General features: G+C 44.2%; 2 protein-coding genes across 2 annotated transcripts; both read left to right on the top strand.

Annotated features, from left to right (window-relative positions):
• Window positions 1-1,293: 1,293 nt before the first annotated feature.
• On the top strand, window positions 1,294-9,370 carry LOC139165342 (olfactory receptor 5AP2-like). Its single transcript, XM_070748562.1, has 8 exons — window positions 1,294-2,225; window positions 2,306-2,334; window positions 3,553-3,717; window positions 4,742-4,906; window positions 5,794-5,925; window positions 6,023-6,095; window positions 6,758-6,905; window positions 9,248-9,370. The coding sequence occupies exons 1-8, from the start codon at window positions 1,294-1,296 to the stop codon at window positions 9,368-9,370; spliced, it is 1,767 nt and encodes a 588-aa protein (XP_070604663.1).
• A 6,932-nt stretch (window positions 9,371-16,302) lies between these two features.
• LOC139165275 (olfactory receptor 5J3-like) lies at window positions 16,303-17,268 on the top strand. Its single transcript, XM_070748473.1, has one exon. It carries the CDS (start codon window positions 16,303-16,305, stop codon window positions 17,266-17,268), a length of 966 nt encoding a protein of 321 aa, XP_070604574.1.
• Window positions 17,269-25,604: the final 8,336 nt, after the last annotated feature.

Genomic DNA, 25,604 nt, shown 5'->3' with positions numbered 1-25,604 from the left:
GACGTCTCAAAGATTTCAGTAGCACTCTCGTGGTTGTTAATTGGTCTTAATAGTCTTGTGGAGAAATGTATTAATGGGCTGGAACTGTTTTAATCATATATATTAGGACATGCCTAATGCATTCTAATTACTCTTGCTATTTCATTGCATAGCACCTTATACTCAAAGTATGATAATATAGTTTTAATCTGAAAGAAAATGTCTGCTTAACTGTCAATGAAGATTATCAGTCATCAAAGTTATCTGAAAGTTACGTTATGGCAACTGAATTTATTTTTGTTGGTTTGAGCATTTTGCTACGCATGCAAGCAACTGTTGCCAAAGTGCATGGCAATATATCAGTGAAGATGTTAAGTCACCGAGGTGACATATTGCTACATTCCAATGATCCTCTGCCTAATTAATTTGCTCTAACTGATGAAACGGCTTGGATGAGCAGCAAAACATCTGAAACAGATAGAAAATAACTCCTATTACCATGACTCAATTTTCAGATATCTCTCCAGACTGAATATTGCTTCCTGTAAACTGATTTTTTTTATTTTTAAAAAGTTTTTTGTATTTAAACAACAAATATAAAAAATAGACAAGACATACATGTAACATAGAAACAAGTACATGATGGATCTTCTATTTGAATTCTCTTAGTTCTTACTTTAGTATTCACCTTAAAATATAAAGAACAAAATTATATATGTATATACACTGCTCAAAAAAATAAAGGGAACACTCAAAGAACACATCCTAGATCTGAATGAATGAAATATTCTCATTGAATACTTTGCCGAGCCGGCAACTTACTGTTGGCCGGATTTGCTGCATTGACCTCTGCGGGTCCAATTTTAGTTTTGAATTAAATAAGTTTATTTAATTAATAAAAATGACCCAGTTTAAATCCAGCTCTGTGTCCGCATTGTTACTCCACTTCCGATGCAATGTTCTGTACAAAGTTGAATGTGCTGACAACATGTGAAATTTATTGTCAATCCATGTTGCTTCCTAAGTAGACAGTTTGATTTCACAGAAGTTTGATTTACTTGGAGTTATATTGTTTTGTTTCAGTGTTCTCTTTATTTTTTTGAGCAGTATATATCTATTTACATCACTCTCGGGTCCCCTTAATTTACTGAATATTATATTATTATTATTTTATTACTATACTTGACCTCTTCATCAAAAGTCTTCCAACTTCTGTTTCTTTTTCTAGGAAGTTAAAAATTGATTCTGATCACAGACTACATTACAAATATTAGAAAAACAAAGGGAAATTGACTGAAGTGTTACTGTGATGACATGGGACAGGTCACATATAATCACTCTGTCAAACAGGTGACAGAGTTCATACTCACTGGATTAACAGAGGACTCAAAGTTGCAGCTAATCCTCTTTGGGGCATTTTCTGCTGTTTATGCCATAACCGTGGTAGGAAATCTAAGCATGATTATCTTAATCAGGATCAGTCCTTCTCTCCACACACCAATGTACTTTTTCCTTACCAGCTTATCTCTTTTGGATATTTGTTATTCATCATGTGTCACTCCAAAATTCCTATCCAATCTTTTAAAAGAAAAGAAGATTATTTCCTATGAGGGTTGTTTAACTCAGCTTTACTTTTATGCCCTTTTTTCGACCATAGAGTGTTATATCCTAGCTGTGATGGCTTATGATCGCTATGTGGCAATCTGCAGTCCTCTACTCTACATGATGATAATGTCCCAATGGAAGTGTGTTCAGCTATTAACAATTTCCTGCATTGCTGCATTCATTAATGCTTCCATTCACACAATTGCTGCAACTAGACTGTCCTTCTGTGGCCCAAATCTCATTAAGAGTTTTTATTGTGAGGGTCCTCCTCTTTATGCTCTTTCCTGCTCAGATGTCAGTCTCAATTATCTCTTGATATTTGTATTTGTTGCTTTCAATTTATTTACAACAAGCTTCATTGTACTTACTTCCTACGCTTATATCCTGGTCACCATTTTAAAACTCCATTCTGCTGCAAGCCAAAGGAAAGCCTTCTCCACTTGTACATCTCATCTAACAGTTGTCACCATTTTCTATGGATGTCTTATTTTTATGTACATGCGACCAAGCTCTAGACAGAATCTTCTCCTAGACCAAATAGCCTCAGTGTTCTATGTAGTTGTGACCCCCATGCTCAACCCATTAATCTACAGCATGAGGAACCAGGAGGTAAGAGGCGCCTTCAGAAATATCCTAGAAAAGAAATTTCATGTTTAACAAATATCATGTTTTTAAGAACCACTGCTCAGTTTTAGAGAAGAAAATATTTTCTTTACCATTGTGTACCAGTAAATATTAAACCACTATGCTGTACAGTTATCTTGGGGCTCTGGTAATAACTATATATCTACTTTTGAGATCAATAAATATAATTTTATCTCTAAAGAAGAATTATCCCATTTTTAATGGCGGCTGTCAATTAAAAGAGAATTACAAGCTGTCCTTTTTAGCGGTTTATAGACGAAAAGGCGGAGACTGTTTAACCAATGCGACTGTTTAACCAATACAAAACTCAGGCCAGGTAATACATTTACATTATATAGCCAATGTAAAATCAACAACCAGTTTTCTTAAATATCGGTTAAGTACAATAACCAAAATAAGATTTTAATGTATTGATCTTGTTTTAAATTCATAAATATTTTTTTAACAAATACATTTAATATTGATATTGAAATCAACAATTTTACAACACAGAAAAATCTAGTCCTCTGTACCAATTTTGTTCACATTAATATTTATTTTTATTGCGGATGAAATGGAATTGCTGTTTTAATCTCTAAAAAATATCTTAATCTGGGGCATTCAAATCCATAGAATTTTCCAAGGCAGTTCATCCTAAATTTCACAGTACATGAGTATGACAAATAGTTTAGTGGTATATACTGCTACTTAGATGTAGTTTTCAGAGTCTTTCAAAGGCCTTGAAAGTTTGATGAGAACCCACTTTCATAACATGTTCCACAAATTAAATTTGTGCTATATCAAGTGCATTTCCTATGTCTAATAAGGTTACCAGGTACATTATATATTTTTCAGAATGTACTCTTTAATCTATTTACCAGTTATTTCATATTGCCAGAAGCTTCACAAAGCCAGCATTTAAAGGACAAATTATTGATAGTAATAACTTCAGCAATATCTTGCTCTTTGCCAATGCATGATTTCAGCTAATGCTCTCATGTGGATGCCAATCACGAGTGGGAAAGAACTGAGCCCTGAATCACATCACAATGTGATGACTTCTCTCTTTCTCTCACTCCCCATCCTCAACCAAGACTGAAATGGCATGGTGCAGGGTGGGATTCAGCCAGTTGAGACCAGTTCAGGTGAACTGGATGTTAATTTTAATCTGGTTCACTGAACTGGTTGCCCACCCTGCCCCTCCCAGGAGTCTCCAAGAGTGACAGGGTCATGCGGCTTGTGCGCTATTTTATGCACCGGTCTTTGTCTCTAAATGCCCTGTTTCTGGCTCGGCGCGTTCCCGGGCTAGATAACGCGATCGCTGACGCCTTGTCCCGTGGTCAGTTGTCCAGGTTTCAGACGCTGGCTCCGTGGGCTCGCGCATCACCGGAAGTTTTCCCCGACCACCTCTGGAGCCTGGGCGTGCTCACGAACAGTGGAGGATGGAAGCAAGAAGGGCCATGGCTCTCTCGGTGGCACCCAGCACCTTGAGGGTATATCAGAACTCAGGTAAGGAGTTTTGGGACTTTAGGCAAGCCTGGGGTTACCCTCATATTTGGCCCTTCCCAGTAGATCACCTCATAGAGTTCTGCGTGCTGCTTAGGCAGCTCGGCTTCTCAGTTAGAACCAACAGGTCGAGGCTGGCTGCCTGGCCTTTCAGTCTAAGGCCAGTGGCTTTCCGGACTCTTCTTGCAACTTCCGCATTTGGATGTTTCTGGAAGGTTGGGTTAGGGAGCTGCCTGCGCCCCCATCGGACAGTAGACAGGCATTAACTGTACAGCAGTTGTCCCTTATTAATCATGCTTGGAACAGCCTGTACGCCTCCCTGTATGAGGCCCGCCCTTTTCAGGTGGCGGCCAGTGTTATGTTTTTGGGGCCCTTCGAGTCAGCGAGGCATTAGCTTCCTCTCAAGGCGACTGGTCTCTCCGCGCTTTTCAGTTTTCTGACTTGTACTTTAGTAATGGGAGGGTCTAGTAATGAGACAATCTAAAACTGACCAGTTATGTAGGGGTGTCAGGATAGAGTTGACGGCAGCCACCAATCAGTCTGTGTGCCCGGTGGCAGCTCTTTCTAATTTCTGTAGTCTTAGGGGGGTGGGGCAGGGGTACCTTTTTTAAACACCACGACGGTACCCCGCTTACCCGCTACCAATTTTGGGCTTTTGTGACTAGGGCTCTAGTCAAGTTTGGCATTAACCCCGCCAGCTATGGAATGCATTCGTTCCGTATTGGCGCTGCCACTAGCACAGCAGTGTCTAGTTTCCCGGGTCATAGGATCCGGGAGATTGGCCGCTGGTGGTCAGCGGCCTATTTGGGTTATGTACGACCAGTTCAGGTGAACTGGATGTTAATTTTAATCTGGTTCACTGAACTGGTTGCCCACCCTGCCCCTCCCAGGAGTCTCCAAGAGTGACAGGGTCATGCGGCTTGTGCGCTATTTTATGCACCGGTCTTTGTCTCTAAATGCCCTGTTTCTGGCTCGGCGCGTTCCCGGGCTAGATAACGCGATCGCTGACGCCTTGTCCCGTGGTCAGTTGTCCAGGTTTCAGACGCTGGCTCCGTGGGCTCGCGCATCACCGGAAGTTTTCCCCGACCACCTCTGGAGCCTGGGCGTGCTCACGAACAGTGGAGGATGGAAGCAAGAAGGGCCATGGCTCTCTCGGTGGCACCCAGCACCTTGAGGGTATATCAGAACTCAGGTAAGGAGTTTTGGGACTTTAGGCAAGCCTGGGGTTACCCTCATATTTGGCCCTTCCCAGTAGATCACCTCATAGAGTTCTGCGTGCTGCTTAGGCAGCTCGGCTTCTCAGTTAGAACCAACAGGTCGAGGCTGGCTGCCTGGCCTTTCAGTCTAAGGCCAGTGGCTTTCCGGACTCTTCTTGCAACTTCCGCATTTGGATGTTTCTGGAAGGTTGGGTTAGGGAGCTGCCTGCGCCCCCATCGGACAGTAGACAGGCATTAACTGTACAGCAGTTGTCCCTTATTAATCATGCTTGGAACAGCCTGTACGCCTCCCTGTATGAGGCCCGCCCTTTTCAGGTGGCGGCCAGTGTTATGTTTTTGGGGCCCTTCAAGTCAGCGAGGCATTAGCTTCCTCTCAAGGCGACTGGTCTCTCCGCGCTTTTCAGTTTTCTGACTTGTACTTTAGTAATGGGAGGGTCTAGTAATGAGACAATCTAAAACTGACCAGTTATGTAGGGGTGTCAGGATAGAGTTGACGGCAGCCACCAATCAGTCTGTGTGCCCGGTGGCAGCTCTTTCTAATTTCTGTAGTCTTAGGGGGGTGGGGCAGGGGTACCTTTTTTAAACACCACGACGGTACCCCGCTTACCCGCTACCAATTTTGGGCTTTTGTGACTAGGGCTCTAGTCAAGTTTGGCATTAACCCCGCCAGCTATGGAATGCATTCGTTCCGTATTGGCGCTGCCACTAGCACAGCAGTGTCTAGTTTCCCGGGTCATAGGATCCGGGAGATTGGCCGCTGGTGGTCAGCGGCCTATTTGGGTTATGTACGACCAGTTCAGGTGAACTGGATGTTAATTTTAATCTGGTTCACTGAACTGGTTGCCCACCCTGCCCCTCCCAGGAGTCTCCAAGAGTGACAGGGTCATGCGGCTTGTGCGCTATTTTATGCACCGGTCTTTGTCTCTAAATGCCCTGTTTCTGGCTCGGCGCGTTCCCGGGCTAGATAACGCGATCGCTGACGCCTTGTCCCGTGGTCAGTTGTCCAGGTTTCAGACGCTGGCTCCGTGGGCTCGCGCATCACCGGAAGTTTTCCCCGACCACCTCTGGAGCCTGGGCGTGCTCACGAACAGTGGAGGATGGAAGCAAGAAGGGCCATGGCTCTCTCGGTGGCACCCAGCACCTTGAGGGTATATCAGAACTCAGGTAAGGAGTTTTGGGACTTTAGGCAAGCCTGGGGTTACCCTCATATTTGGCCCTTCCCAGTAGATCACCTCATAGAGTTCTGCGTGCTGCTTAGGCAGCTCGGCTTCTCAGTTAGAACCAACAGGTCGAGGCTGGCTGCCTGGCCTTTCAGTCTAAGGCCAGTGGCTTTCCGGACTCTTCTTGCAACTTCCGCATTTGGATGTTTCTGGAAGGTTGGGTTAGGGAGCTGCCTGCGCCCCCATCGGACAGTAGACAGGCATTAACTGTACAGCAGTTGTCCCTTATTAATCATGCTTGGAACAGCCTGTACGCCTCCCTGTATGAGGCCCGCCCTTTTCAGGTGGCGGCCAGTGTTATGTTTTTGGGGCCCTTCAAGTCAGCGAGGCATTAGCTTCCTCTCAAGGCGACTGGTCTCTCCGCGCTTTTCAGTTTTCTGACTTGTACTTTAGTAATGGGAGGGTCTAGTAATGAGACAATCTAAAACTGACCAGTTATGTAGGGGTGTCAGGATAGAGTTGACGGCAGCCACCAATCAGTCTGTGTGCCCGGTGGCAGCTCTTTCTAATTTCTGTAGTCTTAGGGGGGTGGGGCAGGGGTACCTTTTTTAAACACCACGACGGTACCCCGCTTACCCGCTACCAATTTTGGGCTTTTGTGACTAGGGCTCTAGTCAAGTTTGGCATTAACCCCGCCAGCTATGGAATGCATTCGTTCCGTATTGGCGCTGCCACTAGCACAGCAGTGTCTAGTTTCCCGGGTCATAGGATCCGGGAGATTGGCCGCTGGTGGTCAGCGGCCTATTTGGGTTATGTACGGCCAGCTGAGGTAGTAGGACAGGATTTCACACTAGGTAACCTTTCTCTGCCCTCTTCTAGATTGCCCCACCAGGGCGAGACCGACGGTGTTGCTGTGTGGCCACAGTATGGTCTTTGGGCTGGCCGCTCTGCAGCAAGAACCGCCCGGGGGACCCAGCTGTCTTTGGGCCGATGGGTCAACATTGTCTGGATGGGGAGAAGAGGCCTGTGATGGGAGGGGCTTCTCTCTCTGCTCCTGGGAGGGCGGCACAAGATGTGTCACACCCAGGTGGTCAGTCTTGCACCTTGGTGGCAATGACCTGTGTGTACTGGGGGTTTGGCATTGCTTGCCACACCCACAAAGACCTGCATGTTCTTCGCAAAGCTTCGCCAACCACGGAAGTGGTCTGGTCCGAGATCCTCCCAAGGATCCTCTGGGGACGCCATTTCCCTTAGGGCCATTCACAAGGTCAGGAGAAAGGTGAATAAGGCTATGGGTAGGCTGGTTAGAGAGTTGGGTGGGGTAGTGGCTTCCCATCCCAACATCACCATAGATCAGCCGTGGCTTTACCAGGCTGACGGCGTTCACTTGTCATAACAGGGGAACACCATCTTCTTACAGGACCTGCAGAGGTCACTGCGCGAGCTGGTGCAGTTAGAGGGGGGAGTCGGGGAGCCAAGATAGAGATCTGACCCCCACTCCATGGCAGGTTAGGGGCGGAAAACTGGGTGGTGTTTAGCAACTGCGTGTTCTCCGTTGGGCATCTTTGGGGATGATTGACAGGTTCTCTCCAAAGGTCATGGTGCCTTTAGCTCGATCTGACCATTTGGGGGAATCCCGTCTTTGGGTCCCACCCATTTCTATCCCCTTGTAGGGGTTTAGACGGTGAGACCTCCCACATGCAGGTGCATGGCAGAGATCCAGGTGAGGGCGGGGCCCTTCACCTGGATCACCATGGAGCTACGCCCATAAGTTGCCCCAGAAGTTTTTCTGATGTCATTTTCCGCCCTGGAAGTAATTGTTTTGACCCTGCGGGTCCTTGTTAGGGTTTAGTTAAATTTATGCTAATTTAATGAATAAATTATGCAAATTTAATTAATAAAAATGACCCATTTTAAATCCAGCTCTTTGTGTCCATGTCGTTACTCCGCCTCTGCTGCAAATACAGAAAAGTGAACATATCAATGATATATCTCTATGTATTATATACTATCATAAAAATTTCAAACTTCAATATTTTCCATCGGTTATATAATTGTAATTTATGCTAATTCAAAAAAGAAAAGAAGAAAAAAGAATAAACTTATCTATCAAATATCACTATGTGGTATATTTCATCTAGTAAATTTAAGTATTTATTTTCATAAAAATTCAGCAATCACATTCATATCTCTTGGCTGAGGTTAGTTGTTCAGCAGCTCCCAGTTCCAGTCCTGCAGGCAGAGCCATGTTTTCACAGCCTTTTGGAAGGCCAGGAGGTTGGGGGGAAGTATGAGTCTCTGGCTGTAGTTGCTTCCACAGAGCAGGAGCCGCTACAGAGAAGGCCCTCGCATGATGCCCCACCAATCTGCAATGCTTGGCCATCGGGACCTTATCCAATATATTATCCAACATAGTTGAGTCCAATGATGCCTTCCTGAAAAAGGTAAAGACCACTGTCATCCTAAGTGTAGATGTACTCAGGCTCTTTGCCAAGGAAGTAGTCACCTCTGCTTGGCTTCAGACACATGTGGGCATTGGATTTGGTATTATGTACTGTACTGTTTTTTATTATTGTTGTGAGCCGCCCCGAGTTTGCGGAGAGGGGCGGCATATAAATCCAATAAACCTAAACCTAACATGTGATCTCCTGGGAGGCCTTCAACACAGTTTTGTTAATCTTTTTTCTATTTTTTTCTATTTAAATAATAAAACACATATTTTTGAAAGGCACTCTTTGTCTACATGAGAAACATCATTGTGTGGAAAAAATGTATGATAAAATACTATTAGTAAGTGTTGTGGTTAGCTCTGACCCAGCTCCTGCCCCAAGAACTGTGGATGTGGGGGAGACATCCACATGCTGCAGGCTTGTTTTGCCCCCCAGTGGAATCTGCTGATGAAGGCTCCTCTGACCAAGAAGACATGAGTGACAGGGAGGAGGAGAGTGGGGCAGACAGCTCAGAAGGAGATCAATTATCTAGCTCCTCCTTGGATTCAGAACAAGAGTTAATGATACAGCCACGCATGCGGAGAGCGATGCATAGGCAACAACAACTGAGAGATTATTATCAAAGAAAATGAGGCCACCTGTGGTTGGGTGGGGCTGTGGTAATTAGTGAGGCTGCTATAATACCCGGCCGGTGATTTATCCCCAGCCCGTTTTGCAGCAGGGCCAGGGAGACACGGCCCTCGACACAGCCGCCATCTTGAAAGGCCGAGATCTCGCGAGATTTTGCGAGATCTCGGCCAACTTCGGGAGGCTTCGGCCTACCCGATGACGTCATCCAGGGCAGAGCCTGCCAGCCCTATAAAAGGGCTGGGCAGGCTCCAGGGCCTCCTTTTCACCCTGGACAACATCGAAGCGAACATCCGGCTGGGATTCGCTTCCTACGGTGGCCATTTTAGGCTGCCTCGTGGCATCAGCCATTTCGGCTACCTAGGCCTCATCGGAGGCCTTCTGGTTTGGAGTCGGGGGGCGGAGAGCTTCGGAGCCTTTCCCTTGGGAGCAAGGGGGAATCTTCCTGGGCAGGGGCCTTTCCTCCAGGGTTTTTTTTTTACAGTACCTTTGGGGTGGCTTGGGTCCAGGGGGGTGCGGCCTAGCGGGCCTAGCAAAGCCTTTGAGCCTTCAGGCCTGGGGGCCTAGGGGTGAGCCTTTCACTTCCCATCTAAACTTTACTGGGATACCGAGGATCATTCCCATTTGGGTTAATTTTGCTGTCTGATACTCATTTGACTCTGATGGCTCCAAAAAGGCAGAAGCCTTCAACACCACCGGTTGAGTCCGGGGCGGCCGCCATTCCGTGGGGGTTGCCCTCCACGCCCTTAGGTTTTCACCTTCATCCCACTGTCAGGGAATGTATTTGGAAGGGGGAGTATGTGGATCTTTTCTCCCTCCTTAACAGGGAAGTCCCTAAGAAGGAGAAAGAGGGCAAAGTTAAGGTGGACAAACCCAAGAAGGTTAAGGTTAGCAGGTGCTTCAGCTCATGGCTGTATGCATACCTACATACACCTCGGTAGTGATACAGAGGGAGCCCACTCGGGCTGCCTCTATGCTTAAATACATTGATTTGATTGCCCATGCTCATTTCGAGTACAAGGGCACAATTTGGCGTAACTATGATGAGGCTTTTAGGATGCGGATAGCATTTGATCCCACACTTCCTTGGGACGTGGTTGTCCCCTATTTATGGTTTGCCGCAACCCACATGTCCGGGACTGGGGGTGGCGACTGCACGGACAGTGGCCACTTCATGGAGGGCGAGCCGGCGGTGTCTCCTCCGGTTCAGGCAGCTGGGGGAGATGCGGCAAAAGCTGCCCCTCTGTGTCATGAATTTGCAGCCAAGGGGGTGTGTTTTCGTCCCTTCTGCAGATTCAGACACGCGTGTGGGAACTGTGGGGGCTCCCACGCCACCAGCGTTTGTACTAAGCCCAAAGGTGGTAAGGATAAGAAGGGGGGGACAGACTAAGCACCCCCCACCTGCTGGGGGGAAAGGGTCCCAGCCCAATTAGGCTGGGAATGTTGAAAGAGTGGTTGAAGGACTACCACCCTCGTGGGAGAGCGGCTGCTCTCTTACAAGGTTTCACAGAGGGTTTTAGGATTCCATACGTGGGACTTAGGAAGGCCTTCATGTCTGACAACCTTAGATCGGTTGTGGAGCATGAAGACATAGCTAGGGCTAAAATCCAGAAAGAGGTGGCTGAGGGCAGGGTACTGGGACCTTTCCCGTGCCCACCCTCGCCAACTCTTCGGGTCTCTCCCTTGGGGGTGGTTCATAAGAAGGCCAGTGGTGAATTTAGGTTGATTCACTACCTGTCCTTCCCGAGGGGAGAATCAGTGAATGATTTCATTCCTGATGAGCTTTGCTTGGTCCGCTATGCGTCTTTTGACGTGGAGGTAGCCATGGTTAGGAAGTGTGGGGTAGGAGGATTACTTTTCTGGGTATTGAATTGGACTCGGAGGAGCAATCTTGTAGATTGCCCCTAGACAAGCTGCTCAAGATCCAGAGCAAGCTTGACATAGTTTTAGGTAGTTGGAAGGTAACCCTTCATCAGCTGCAGGAACTCGCCGGGCTTCTTAACTTTGCCTGCTGGGTGGTAGCCCCCGGCAGGGCTTTTTCCCGGAGAGTATATACTGCGATGAAGGGGCTACGTTTGCCCCATCATCGTACCCACCTGAGCGCTGGGGTCAAAGATGACCTGCGTGTATGGTGGGGTTTTCTGGCCCACTTCAATGGTCTGTCCTTTTGGAGGCACGAGCTTCTTTTGGAAGCTGAGTTGCCGTTATGCTCGGATGCTGCAGGGACCCGGGGGTTCGGGGTTATCTTAGGTGACCAGTGGTGCCATTCCATGTGGCCTCCGGAATGGAGGGCCTCTCCCTTGGTCAAGGATTTGACCTTCCTGGAGCTCTTCCCACTGATAGTAGCTTTAGAGCTGTGGGGAGAACAGTTTAGGGGCAAAACTGTGCACTTTTGGTGCGACAACCTGGCTGTAGTCCACGTTGTGAATGCCCTGTCCTCTAAAAGTGACAGGGTCATGCGGCTTGTCCGCCATTTCGTGCACAGGTCATTGTCTCTAAATGCCCTGTTTCTGGCTCGGCATGTCCCCGGTCTAGACAACAGGATCGCTGACGCCTTGTCCCGTGGTCAGTTGTCTAGGTTTCAGACCCTGGCTCTGTGGGCTTGTGCATCACTGGAAGCCTTCCCGGACCACCTTTGGAGCCTGGGCGGGCTCTCGAGCAGTGGAGGACTGAAGCTAACAGGGCCATGGCCCTCTCAGTGGCACCAGGCACCTTGAGGTCATATCAGAATGCAGGTAAGGAGTTTTGGGATTTTAGGCAAACCAGGGGTTACCCTCACATTTGGCCATTCCCAGTGGATCACCTTATGGAGTTCTGCGTGCTGCTTAGGCAGCGCGGCCTTTCAGTTAGGTCCAGGTTGGCAGGCCTCACCTTTTTATCTAAGGCCAGTGGCTTTCTGGACCTTTCTTGCGACTTCCGCATTCGGAAGATGCTGGAAGGTTGGGTGAGGGAGCGACCGGGCCCCCCAGCGGATAGCAGACAGGCATTAACGGTACAGCAGCTGTCGCTCATTAATCGAGCTTGGAACAGCCTGTGTGCCTCTCTGTATGGCCTGTGTCATGTTTTTTGGGGCCCTTCGAGTCAGCGAGGCTCTGGCCTCCTCCCAGGCTTACAGGTCTCTCCGTGCTTTCCAGTTTTCTGACTTGCATTTTAGCGAAAGGGGTGTCTCTCTATTGGTGAGACAATCCAAAATTGATCAGTTATGTAGGGGTGTCAGGATAGAGTTGACGGCTGCCACCGATCAGTCTGTGTGCCCGGTGGCAGCTCTTTATAATTTCTGTAGTCTTAGGGGAGCGGGGCAGGGGTACCTTTTTAAGCACCAGGACGGTACCCCTCTGACCCGCTATCAATTTTGGGCTTTAGTGACTAGGGCTCTGGTCAGGATTGGCATCGACCCCGCCGGCTATGGAATGCATTCATTCCGTATCGGCGCTGCAACTAGTGCAGCAGTGTCTGGTTTCCTGGGTCAGAGGATCCGTGAGATTGGCCACTGGAGGTCAGCGGCCTATTTGGGTTATGTACAGACAGCTGAGGGACTATGGCAGGATCTCAGGCTAGGTAACCTTTCTCTGCCCTCTTCTAGATAGCCCCGCCAGTGCGAGACCGATGGCGTTGCTGTGCCGCCACAGTATGACCTTTTGGGCTGGCCGCTCTGCAGCAAGAACCGCCGTGGGGACCCAGCTGTCATTGGGCCGATGGGTCAACATCGTCTGGATGGGGAGAAGAGGTCTGCAGTGGGAAGGGCTTCTTCCACTGCTCCTGGGAGGGCAACACATGGTGGCCGCACCCAGGTGGTTGGTCTTGCACCTAGGTGGCAATGACCTGTGTATGCTTGGGGGTCTAGCTCTGATCTGCCAGGCTCGTGAAGACTTGCGTATTCTTCGCACTGTGTGGCCAACCATGCAAGTGGTATGGTCTGAGATCCTCCCGAGGATCGTTTGGAGGGATGCCATTTCTCCTAGGGCCATTCACCGTGTTAGGAGGAGAGTGAATAAGGCTTTGGGTAGGATGGTCAGAGAGTTGGGTGGGGTAGTGGTTGCCCATCCCCACATCACCATAGATCAGCCATAGCTTTACCGGGCTAACGGTGTTCACCTGTCAGATCAGGGGAACACCATCTTCTTACAGGACCTGCAGCGGTCACTGCGCGAGCTGGTGCAGTTAGAGGGGGGAGTCGGGGGGCCAAGATAGAGATCTGACCCCCACTCCATGGCAGGTTAGGGGCGGAAAACTGGGTGGTGGTTTAGCAACTGCGTGTTCTCCGTTGGGCATCTTTGGGGATGATTGACAGGTTCTCTCCAAAGGCTAATGGTGGAAGCGACCTGAGCAATTGGGGGGAACCTGTCTTTGGGTCCCACCCATTTCCTTCCTCTTGTAGGGGTTAGAAGGTGGGACCTCCCACATGCAGGTGCATGGCAGTGAGTCAGGTGAGGGTGTGGCCCCTCACATGGATCAGCATGAAGCTACGCCCATAAGTTGCCCCGGAAGTTTTTCTGATGTCATTTTCCGCCCCAGAAGCAATTGTTTGAGCCTGCGGGTCCTTGTTAGGGTTATAGTTAATTTATGCTAATTTATGCTAATTTATTTGAATAAATTATGCAAATTTAATTAATAAAAATGACCCATTTTAAATCCAGCTCTGTGTCTGTGTCATTACTCCGCCTCTGCTGCAAATAGCAGCCTGTGGGTTTGGCCATTGTGGAGGATTATCTGATCGTTGTGTTTCGTGACTGCTTTACTGACTTTGACCTTTTGTGTGCTGATTTTTCCTCACTTTGAAACTAAACCAGGGCAAAGTGTGTTTCACTTTGTGAAAGAAGAAGGACTGTGAATTGCCTCACAGCTGCAAGATAAGTATCACAGAACTGATAAGGGACTTGTACAAATTACCAGTTTGTTTGGAGACGAGTGCTCTTTGCTATACCAAAAGAGGGCTTAGGTTAAGGGACTTTTCATTATAAAGAACATTGTTTTGAATTTTCAAACGTATGTGTGTCTGAAATTTGTACCTGTGAATTTTTGGGAGGAGTCTACCAGAGAGCCCGACAGAACAGTAAGTGGACAAAAGTGATTATTTAATGTTGCATTTTCCAATGGTAAATACTTCAAATTATTGTAATTTGTTTTACTGAATCTTCATTGTATAATTAAGACAGAACAGTTTGAAGCACTTCAGGGAGACATTCCCAAAACTATTGTGTTTTTCTCAGTATAATTCTTTTCTGCAAAGAGAATTTGAGGAAATATTATTGTCTGCAGAATTGTATAAAGTTGTTGAGTTGCTGAAGATTGAAGGAAAATATCTTAATTTCTTCAGAGGAGCAAAAGGATGTTAGTACAAGTTTCAGAAACCTGCAATCAGTAGCTTGAAAAAGATAGATATTATAACATTTGAAAGATGTGATTAACCAGGGGAAAAAAAATGAATCTGATAATAAAAAAGCAACGAAACAACAATTGCATTTTATTGCTTATGAGAGTTTGCTTTAAATTCATGGGATGATAAGTTATTGTTACTTCAAAGAGCATTGAATGGCAAGATCAATTTTGCATGGTAAGCATACAATCTGATTCTCCAGTTGTTGTTGTTGTTTTTAAAAATAACCACTCTTAATATATCAGAAAATGTAAAAGTTTGGTGAGGAATAAATCTATTCATTTGGCATAGAAGATAAGGTACTTTGAAATGGAACAAAACAAATATTACCTTTATAAAGGTGTAAACGTTTGTTGTAAAATGAAAAGTTTTAGTAATGGATGGTATAAAAAAGCAAGTAAGACTAACAATTAATACATAGCTGGCACTAACATGACAAAATCAAGATTAAAAAGAGATTAAAAAAGAGAACTATTACTATTTACTAACAAGTAATCAGTTTCCACAAGTCAAAGTGCATGTGGATCCAGCAATGAACCAATGGACTGATTTACAACAGCTTCTTAAATATCCTGTGAAAGGAAATGTAAGTGCAAGTCATATTTGCTCTGAAATTTGTGCGAGGTCTCAAAGATTTCAGTAGCACTCTCATGGCTGTTAATTGGTCTTAATAGTCTTGTGGAGAAATGTATTAATGGGCTGGAACTGTTTTAATCATATATATTAGGACATGCCTAATGCATTCTAATTGCTCTTGCTATTTCATTGCATAGCACCTTATACTCAAAGTATGATAATATAGTTTTAATCTGAAAGAAAATGACTGTTTAACTGTCAATGAAGATTCTCAGTCATCCAAGTTATCTGAAAATTAAGTTATGGCAACTGAATTTATTTTTGTTGGTTTCAGCATTTTGCTACGCATGCAAGCAACTCTTGCCAAAGTGCATGGCAATATATCAGTGAAGATGTTAAGTTACCGAGGTGACATATTGCTACATTCCAATGATCCTCTGCCTAACTAATTTGCTCTAACTGATGAAACTGCTTGGATGAGCAGCAGAACATCTCAAACCAATAGAAAATAACTCCTATTACCATGACTCAATTTTCAGGTATCTCTCCAGACTGAATATTGTTTCCTGTAATCTGAATATTTTTTTTATTTTTTAAAAGTTTTTTTATTTAAACAACAAATATAAAAAAATAGACAAGGCATACATGTAACATAGACACAAGTACAGTACATGATGGATCTTTTATTATACACATTTGAATTATCTTAGTTCTTACTTTAGTATTCATTTTAAAATATAAAGAACAAAATTATATATGTATATACATTGCTCAAAAAAATTAAGGGAACACTCAAAGAACACATCCTAGATCTGAATGAATGAAATATTCTCATTGAATTCTTTGTTCTGTACAAAGTTGAATGTGCTGACAACATGTGACATTTATTGTCAATCAGAGTTGCTTCCTAAGTTGACAGTTTGACTTCACAGAATGTTGATTTATTTGGAGTCATATTGTGTTGTTTAAGTGTTCCTTTTATTTCTATTTACATCACTCCCGGGTCCCCTTAATTTACTGAATATTATATTATTATTTTATTACCATACTTGATCTCTTCATCAAAAGTCTTCCAACTTCTGTTTCTTTTTCTAGGAAGTTAAAAAATGATTCTGACCTCAGACTACATTACAAATATTAGAAAAACAAAGGGAAATTGACTGAAATGTTGCTGTGATTACATGGAACAGGTCACATATAATCACTCTGTCAAACAGGTGACAGAGTTCATACTCACTGGATTAACAGAGGACTCAAAGTTGCAGCTGGTCCTCTTTGGGACATTTTCTGCTGTTTACGCCCTAACCATGGTAGGAAATCTAAGCATGATCATCTTAATCAGGATCAGTCCTTCTCTCCACACACCAATGTACTTTTTTCTTACTAGCTTATCTTTTTTGGATATTTGTTATTCATCATGTGTCACTCCAAAATTCCTATCCAATCTTTTAAAAGAAAAGAAGATTATTTCCTATGAGGGTTGTTTAACTCAGCTTTACTTTTATACTATTTTGGCCACCACGGAGTGTTATGTACTAGCTGTGATGGCTTATGATCGTTATGTGGCAATCTGCAGTCCTCTACTCTACATGATGATAATGTCCCAAAGGAAGTGTGTTCAGCTATTAACAATTTCCTGCATTTCTGGGATCATTAATGCTTTCATACACACAATGGCTGCAGCTAGACTGTCCTTCTGTGGCCCAAACCTCATTAAGAGTTTTTATTGTGAGGGTCCTCCGCTTTTTGCTCTTTCCTGCTCAGATATCAGTCTGAATTATCTGTTGGTATTTGTATTTGTTGGCTTCAATTTAATAACAACAAGCCTGACTATTCTCACTTCCTACACTTATATCCTGGTCACCATTTTAAAGATCCGCTCTGCCACGAGCCGTAGGAAAGCCTTCTCCACTTGTACATCTCATCTCATGGTCATCACCATTTTCTATGGATGTCTCAGCTTTATGTATGTACAACCAAGCTCTAGACAAAATATTTACCTAGACCAAATAGCCTCTGTATTCTACGTAGTTGTGACCCCCATGCTCAACCCATTAATCTACAGCATGAGGAACCAGGAGGTAAGGGGTGCGTTCAGAAATATCCTAGAAAGGAAATTTCATGCTCAACAAATATCATACTTATAGGAACCACTGCTCAGGTTTAAAGAAGAAAATTACCATTTACCATTGTGTGTCATTAAATATTAAACCACCATGCTGTCCAGTTTCTTAGGGTTCTATAATAACTATGTATCTACTTTTGAGTTCAGGAAATAAAGTTTTATCTCTAAAGAAGAATTATCCCATTTTTAATAGCTATCATCTCTTGATGGTGGCTGTCAATTAAAAGGGAATGACAAGCTCTGCTTTTTACCCGTTTACATACAAAAAGGCAGAGAACAGAAGGGGGGGGGAAAGAGTAGAGTTAGTTCTTGAGAGTTAGAAGAAAGTCAGCTTTGAGGGGGGTTTGGTGGTGATGGGGATTAATCCAGGCTGACCTTTTTGGAGTACAATTACAAGAAAAATGAAACATTCACTGTTCAAGTTTTGCACAATTAGTAATGGATCCAGAGGACTCAGAGACAGTGGAGGCATGGTATAAGTGATCTGTGCTCATGGCACCTGAAATTGACAGTGAAGAGGATATGGTGTCAGAGGCTGAAGAGCTACCAGGGCCTTCTGCATTTCATAAGGTGAGTGACTCAGAAGAAGAGAAGGAACCTCTTCTTGATGCTAGGATTCACAGGGCCTGTAGGAGGCATGAGTGGTTACTCAGGAGGAGGCTTCCTCATGAGTAGCATTGCTGGCTACTGGGCCATACCCTCAGGCTATTTAAAGAGGACAACACAGTTAGTTTCAGAAATCTTGTTGCAGCTTTTGTCTCCAGCTTATGTTTTAAAAGGACCACATTCCTGGCTGCAGTAATTAGCTCCAGGCTCCCAGCCAACCTCTGTAAGTTTACAATATTGAACATTGCTGCAATCTAGTAATTACTGTCATGTTTACCTATTCTTGGGACTCTGGCCTGCTGATAAGACTTTATAATCAGTGAAGTGAAGCCTTTGCTAGATTTTACCTTCTTTTCTAAAAGATTCAAACTGCATACACTCTTATTAAGAGTCTACGGAGAGGGGCGGCATACACATTTAATAAATAAATAAATAATTTTAATAAATAAAAACCTTTAGTAGTTAATCCAGTGGTGTGCATTTTATTTTGGGAGGCTCAATGCTGGGACAGAACATTTACGTTTTAATTTCCTCATATTAGAACTATAACAAGACTGTTTAACCCATAACAAGCTATCAAGAATAAGAGCAAAGGATTGTTACTGATTGATCCATCTACTACATCTTCAATGTAAGATCAACACTATATGTGTCAACTTGCAAAGCTTTAGTCGACGGGTCCCGTCGACTAAATAATGTCGTTTGGTGGGCCCCAGGGGAAGAGCCTTCTCTGTGGCAGCCCCGGTCCTCTGGAACCAATTCCCCCCGGAGATTAGAACTGCCCCCACTCTCCTTGTCTTTCGTAAACTACTCAAGACTCACTTATACCGCCAGGCATGGGGGAGTTGAGACACCTTTCCCCCAGGCTTTTTTATACTTTGTTTTATGTTTGGTATGAATGTGCTGTTTGGTTTTTTAAATAATGATAGGGTCTTATATGTTTTTAATATTAGATTTGTTCCACTACTATATTGTTTTTATTACTGTTGTGAGCCGCCCCGAGTCTTCGGAGAGGGGCACCATACAAATCTAATAAATAATAATAATAAAATAATAAATTGCCATAAACAGGAGTGGGGAGAGCTGATGGATTGCTGATTGCACTAACTGAAACTACATTCTGCAAATGTTTCTTTTACTGATTGTGTCCTAGATTACCTGAGTCGAGGGTGTGGGTTTCATAGCCCTCCAACATGGTTCATTGGAGAATGTGATTTATGATATGTCCAGGGAGGAGGGAGGAAACAGGATCATTAAGGCACGTAACCTACATGAGCTCAGTTATGACTGCATCGGAATATTGCTGAAATGTCACTCCTAATAAATAGCTATTTTTTTTTTTGAAGTTTGGCTCGTGGCACATGAATTAATTAGGGCATCTTTCGGAAACTTCACAGATAGTCAGAACTCCTAAATCAATAAGATTGCAAGACCCCCTGAATCCCACATTCCCAAGCTGCTCCCTAAAAACTGGGAGGCTTGGAGACGAAACCAGGCAACCATGGAAGAGGGTAGGCTATCTGAAGAAAGCCTGCTGCAAGCTACTGGAAAGCAAGGAACTCCAGGGCCCAGCAGCCCAATTGCAGCTGGATTGCAGCCCCTCCCAGACATCAAAGCTAAGGTGGCTGCTCTGGTGATCAAAGCAAAAAAGGATGAGTACTAATGGAAATTAACCCCTAAAGCAGCTGAGGTTGCGTTCTCCCACTCCAATGCCCAGGAAAAGAGAAAGCCCCTTAGTGATCTGGGAGGAGTGGATTGGATATGAGACTGGGAACAAGTCAGGCTCCCAAATCTCTTGGGTAAGCCCCTGGGGAGCGCCATAGAGCACCTGAGGGAGAGTTTGACCAAGGCACCATTTGGGAAGAGGAGCCATCATGTCAGCCGGAAGAGAGGGGTGGGGCAGCTGGGGAGAGGTGCACGCAAGAACACAGGCACCTCTCCTCACCTATCAGAAGGAGGAAAAGCCCTGGACTGCAGCCAATGCCCTTCCCACATAACAGGCAGGCCACTCAGGGCTGACAACTTCCTTCCTCTCTCCAAACTGAAGCTGAGGAAGAGGACCAGCTGCATCGAGCACATGCCTTCAAGGGCCAATAGGCGGAGGAAGGAGCAGTGATGAATGATGAGGAAATTCTATGGAGACTCAGACCAGCTAGCTCTATTACTTGACTCAGCTGAGGTCCCCCTAGAACACTATTGACCCCTCTACCCATCCCCCAAAGCCATAGTAAACACCATCACAAAGGGACTAGAGGGAGAAGCAAAGGAATGGCTAGCAGCCCTCCATAAGAAAAAATCCCCTCAACTGCAAGACATAGATGACTTCCTACAACTGCTAGAGGTCAGATTTGAAGAGGTGGAGGAGGAACTGTACTCAACAGATGAGCTCAGAAACCTAATGAAAAGAGGCCAACACATTAATTAAGGAACACATCTGGGGATTTAGAAGAGTCATTGGAAATCTACCTCCTTTACCAGAGTGGCTATTGGTGCATTTTCTCAGAAAAAGCCTAGACATGCAAATTACCTGGTAACTGCTTACTGGGACATCCCGAACAGATTCCATGAGTCGTTCCGAGTGGCTATAAAAATTGACAGCGAGCTGTGAGCAAATGACATGAGAAAGCAACCAGACACCAAAGGGCAAGGGCAAGCAGACCAGGCAACACCGATGGGGAACCACAACATCATAGCCAGCCCCAAGGCCAGGTCTCCCAAGATGCCTGGTGAAATGCTACAGATGTGGGTGGTATGGGCCACATGGCATCAGCATGCACAACCCTGTCCCCAAAACCAAGGCCAGAGCCACCACCCAGGGCAAGGCTTGAAAGAGGTCCCAAGTGTGCCACCAATACATCCCAGAAGGCCCTTTAGGCAACAGAGGTTCTTCCCCATGCAGTCGAAGGGGGATGAACTCCAGGCAATTCTTTAGAACCAGTAGCAAACAGACCAGTGCTGGTCCATGGATGCTGCCATCTCTTTCTTAATTTTTTTTTGGGGGGTGGGGGAATTTGGGGGTGAAATTTGCTGAATTTTGCTTTTGTGCATGCACAGAAGCTGAGTTTCCAGCACTGTACATACACCACCATCTTGTCTTCAGGTTTTTTTGGAGGGGGTAGTTTGTGAGTTTTCGGCACTGCGCCACAGTCATGTGGCACACAATCCATGTGCAGCCACATAGCATGGGAGGAAGCAAACCAGTGGCAGGATAAGTTAGAACCCACCCCTGATTTAGTCTCTAAAAACCATTATTTAGGCATTCAAATATTTAAAGGTTTCTTTGACAGCTAATGTATTTTATCCAAAGAGCAGTATGATAACAAATGTTAATATCTTGATGATATCCTCAGTATGATTGAAAGAATGACCAGGTTTTACTAAAGTATTTATGATAGAGAATGGAATGGACTGCAATTTTATGTGATAAAGACTGGGTATGCTGGCAAAAGAAAGTGCAATCATATGAAGGATGGTTTAGAATTCCCATATCCTCCAATATACCTGCCCATTCTTCTTTTTAATTGCCATTGCTAGGAATAAGTCAGTCAGATGGATGTGTCTGTAGTCAATAATTAATATATTAATTATAATTAATATAATTCCAGAAGAGTCCATGTCACAACAATATCCTTCTTGTAAGTATGGTATATATATCCTAAATATATAACTTATTGTAACTATGGTATATATCCTAAATATATACAGAACAAATTGAATAATGTTTTGTATCACTCTGGAAAAAAATTCACATGTGATAAGATGTTGGTAGGAACAGATGCATCCAAGTTTTTCTATATATTTATGCATTCTATATTTACACACAGAGAGGTTTTAAGTTACAGGGGTTCATGAATTCAAAAAAGAATCACGCACAGAAAACTTTTCACAACTGAAACTTGTGAACAGTATTGCTGTTTCTGGTTGTGTAAAAATCAAAATCTACAGTATTGTAAGAATGCATCAGAGTCCAGATTTAATGGGTGTTGGGAACAAAACTTGTGAACAGTATTGCTGCTTCTGGTTGTGTAAAAATCAAAATCTACAGTATTGTAAGAATGCATCAGAGTCCAGATTTAATGGGTGTTGGGAACATATAAGTTCTACCAGGGGCGGCATACAAATCTAAATAACAACAACAACAACAACAACAACAACAACAACAACAATAATAATAATAATAATAATAATAATAATAATAATAATAATATGTTCTCTCCAGGTGCAAGTTCACAGGAAGAGGATGAATTTGAATCTGCAGAAGAAAGTGTGGAACTGAGTATTGGTCAGGCTCAGGGCTCAGAGAATGGTAGTCTGATGGAGCAGCCTCAGCAATGGTTGATCAGATGACCAAGAGGCTGAGGCTGGGGGAGGCAAGTCACAGCTGCAGCAAGTTGGCCAGGAGGCTCAGCAAGGACTGGGATCAACTTCTGCCTATTGGCGATGTGGATACAAGGACACTTATAGCAGAGGCACAACATCGGTCAGCTACACTACTCATGAAGAAGCAACCTTGCCTTTCATGAAGGGCTGCACCAGCATTGCCTAGTTAACCCCACTCAGAGGACTTTAGTGTTGCTGGAGTAGTATGTCCAGCACTGTGTGTTGTGTGCTTGTGCTGTGCAGGCTGTACATGCTAGGCAGGCCATGTTGCAAGGATGCCAGGCCATTGCGTCCCTAAACAGCTCCTCTAAATGAGCTGTCTAAAGGAAAGTGATCGCATGGGGAGACAAAGGAAGCAAGTCCCTCAATAATAATAATTATTTTATTATTATTTATTAGATTTGTATGCCGCCCCTCTCCGTAGATAACTTAGCCCTGTGCCATATGTATATTTTGCTTAGATTTAACTCCATTGGAACTGGATAACCTGGGGAAAAAAAGAATGGGGAAAATTGGACTTTGTCAGTTTAAATTTATTGCTGCAAGGATATTTTTGGCATTTCTGTGGTATTCATGGGTTCATAAAGTAAGATGATGCACTCAGCAGGGAATTTCAGAACCGAGTGGGACAAACAGCTTGTCAGTTCAAGGTGACATTTGATAGAGAAATCGTTGCTTTGAAACTGACTGTAAGGGCTTTATTTCCTCATATAGTGAAAACATTATAATTTAGCTTTGATGCACTTCTCCTGGTAATTATTAGAATAAATGTTATGTATTGTGCCTGGGATCTGAACTACTTAGGGAATACCAAGGATTTCTTCTGTAGAATTAAGTTCTCCTAAGGCAGGGGAAATTGCTTACCATATTAATTGGAACATCTAGATTTAGCTGCATTTGAAATACAACTGAATTGCTTCCTGACATTCAAAGAATTTTGCAAATGGTTTCACATGGACGTTATTCATCCACAACTAAATGTAAACTCTGCAGGAAGAATATGCTTTTAGCTGTGGAAGATGTTGTTGAGCTTAGTATAATTGGGTGAGTTTAACAGCACATCTTTATTAACATGACATTTTCAAAACTGTTCTCTTCTGGTATGTATTATTGACTGAAAATTCTGTATTTATATATATTATTCTAAGAATAGCTGTTGACAATGTTTTTTAGACATCCCTTAGTTTGGATCACACAGATTCACCCCTTTGTCTGCCTATATTGCAATATTTTCTACCCTGTTCTGTTCTCCAGTAATAATAATGAAGAAATGCTAATAGATTGGAAATATTTTGATATGTCATGATATGAGTCTCCACCTCCTTGGTCAATATCTTCTTCTAGCCTGGTGGATGACCTGATCCATATCTTTGATCAAGTCTTTGATCAATTGGGATGTATTTATTTCTAGTTCAGTTTTGTTTTGATTAAAACTCCCGTCTGTTTCCCATGGATATTTTCCCATGGATGTATGAGTGTGGTTCTCAGGTCCAAGCCCAAAGGTGACACAGTATAATCCAATTGAGTCCAATTATTTATTTTCTTATACCAAATGGATAGAATCTTGTCAAACTAAAGCTACCTGTATAACCTAAACCAGTGATGGCGAACCTATGGCACAGGTGCCACAGGTGGCCTGCGGAGTCATATCTGCTGGCACGTGAGCCATTGTCCTAGCTCAGCTCCAACGTGCATGTGTGTCTTGGCCAGCTAATTTTTGGCTCACACAGAAGCTCTGGGAGGGCGTTTTTGGCTTCCAGAGAGCCTCTGGGGGGATGGAGAGGGTGTTTTTACCCTCCCCTGGTTCCAGGGAAGCCTTTGGAGCTTGGGGAGGGCAAAACACAATCCTACTAAGCCCACCAGAAGTTGGGAGACAGGCCGTTTCTGCCCTCTACAGGGCCTCGGGGGGGGGGGGGGGTCAGGGGAAGCTGTTTTTAGCTCTCCCTAGGCCAGTGATTTTCAACCTTTTTTGAGCCACAGCACATTTTTTTACATTTACAAAATCCTGGGGCACACCACCAACCAAAATGACACAAAATGACACCCCAAGACACTCTCCTCTCTTTTCCCATCCCTGTCTCCTCCCCACCCTTGTGTGTGTGTGTGTGTGTGTGTGTGTGTGTGTATACACACTCTTGAACCATTTCCAAAAACAGGTGAGGGCTGGGGGTTTTTTCTCTCTTATTCTTTGGGTGCTTTTTATCATATGCTTTAAATCAAGTGTCACTTCTCTCTCTCTCTTTTGTTTCTCTCTCTTTCTTCTCATTCTCTGTCTCAATCATTTTCTCATTTCTCTTTTTTCCTCCCCTTTTTGCTCATTTCTCTCTCTCTCTCTCCCTTCCTCTCCTTTTCTCTCTCTCTCTCTCACTTGCTTTCTTTCTCTCTCACTCTTGCTTTCTCTCTCTTTCTCTTTTCTTTCTCTCTCTTGCTTTCTCTCTCTCACACACTCTCTTTCTCTCTCTCTTTCTCTCTCTCTTTCTTTCTCTCTCTCTCTTTCTCTCTCTCTTTCTTTCTCTCTTTCTCTCTCTCTCACTCTCACTCTCTCTCTCAGCAAGGAACCTGAGCTTCCTTCTTCGCGGCACACCTGACCATGTCTCTCGGCACACTAGTGTGCCACGGCACAATGGTTGAAAAACAATTGACCTAGGCATTGAATTATGGGTGTGGGCACTCACACATGCATGATAGTGCACATTCATGCTCTTTCAGCACCCGAGGAAAAAAGGTTCGCCATCACTGACCTAAACTGTCCTAAGAGATTCCATGATGGGGTTACTCTGAATGTCTTTCCACCTCCCTCCTCCAGCTCAGGCTGTGCAGTCTCTTAATCTGAGCCTCTTTCTGGCAAAGCTCTACATTGCCCAAACTCCTATCCACTGCTTCTCCAGGTGCATACTCCATCACAGTGATATAGTATGGTTTAAAAAAAAACCCAACAAATGTATGACCCCATTGTGGGTATTTCTCATAGTGGAGACATCTGCTCCACTATGGAGATATTATTTCTAAAGAATAATCCCACCTTGTTTTTATCTTCCTTCTCTCAATCCTAAGTAGTTTATAATTTATCACTTGTTTGTATCTTTGATTTATGATCTAATCTAATTTATGATTTATAACTTTGTTGTTTGTATGTACAGTGAGAGTTTATGCACTGGAGACAAATTCCTTGTGTGTCCAATCACACTTGGCCAATAAAAAATATACTAATTACAATATTCCAATATTCAGACACAGTACCACAGCACTGAATACATAGGATTCAATTATTTTTTAAAAGTTTTGTCAATCGATTTGTACTTGAAATGTTTAAGAGAACATGTAATGATAATTTCTGTATTCTTTCAGTTTCCACACTGTCATTGTAATTCA

The sequence above is a fragment of the Erythrolamprus reginae genome, chromosome 1, assembly GCF_031021105.1.
Source record: "Erythrolamprus reginae isolate rEryReg1 chromosome 1, rEryReg1.hap1, whole genome shotgun sequence".
Taxonomy (NCBI): Eukaryota; Metazoa; Chordata; class Lepidosauria; order Squamata; family Dipsadidae; genus Erythrolamprus; species Erythrolamprus reginae.
Note: the sequence above shows the minus strand (reverse complement) of the source record. Positions and strands in the feature narration are given on the sequence as shown.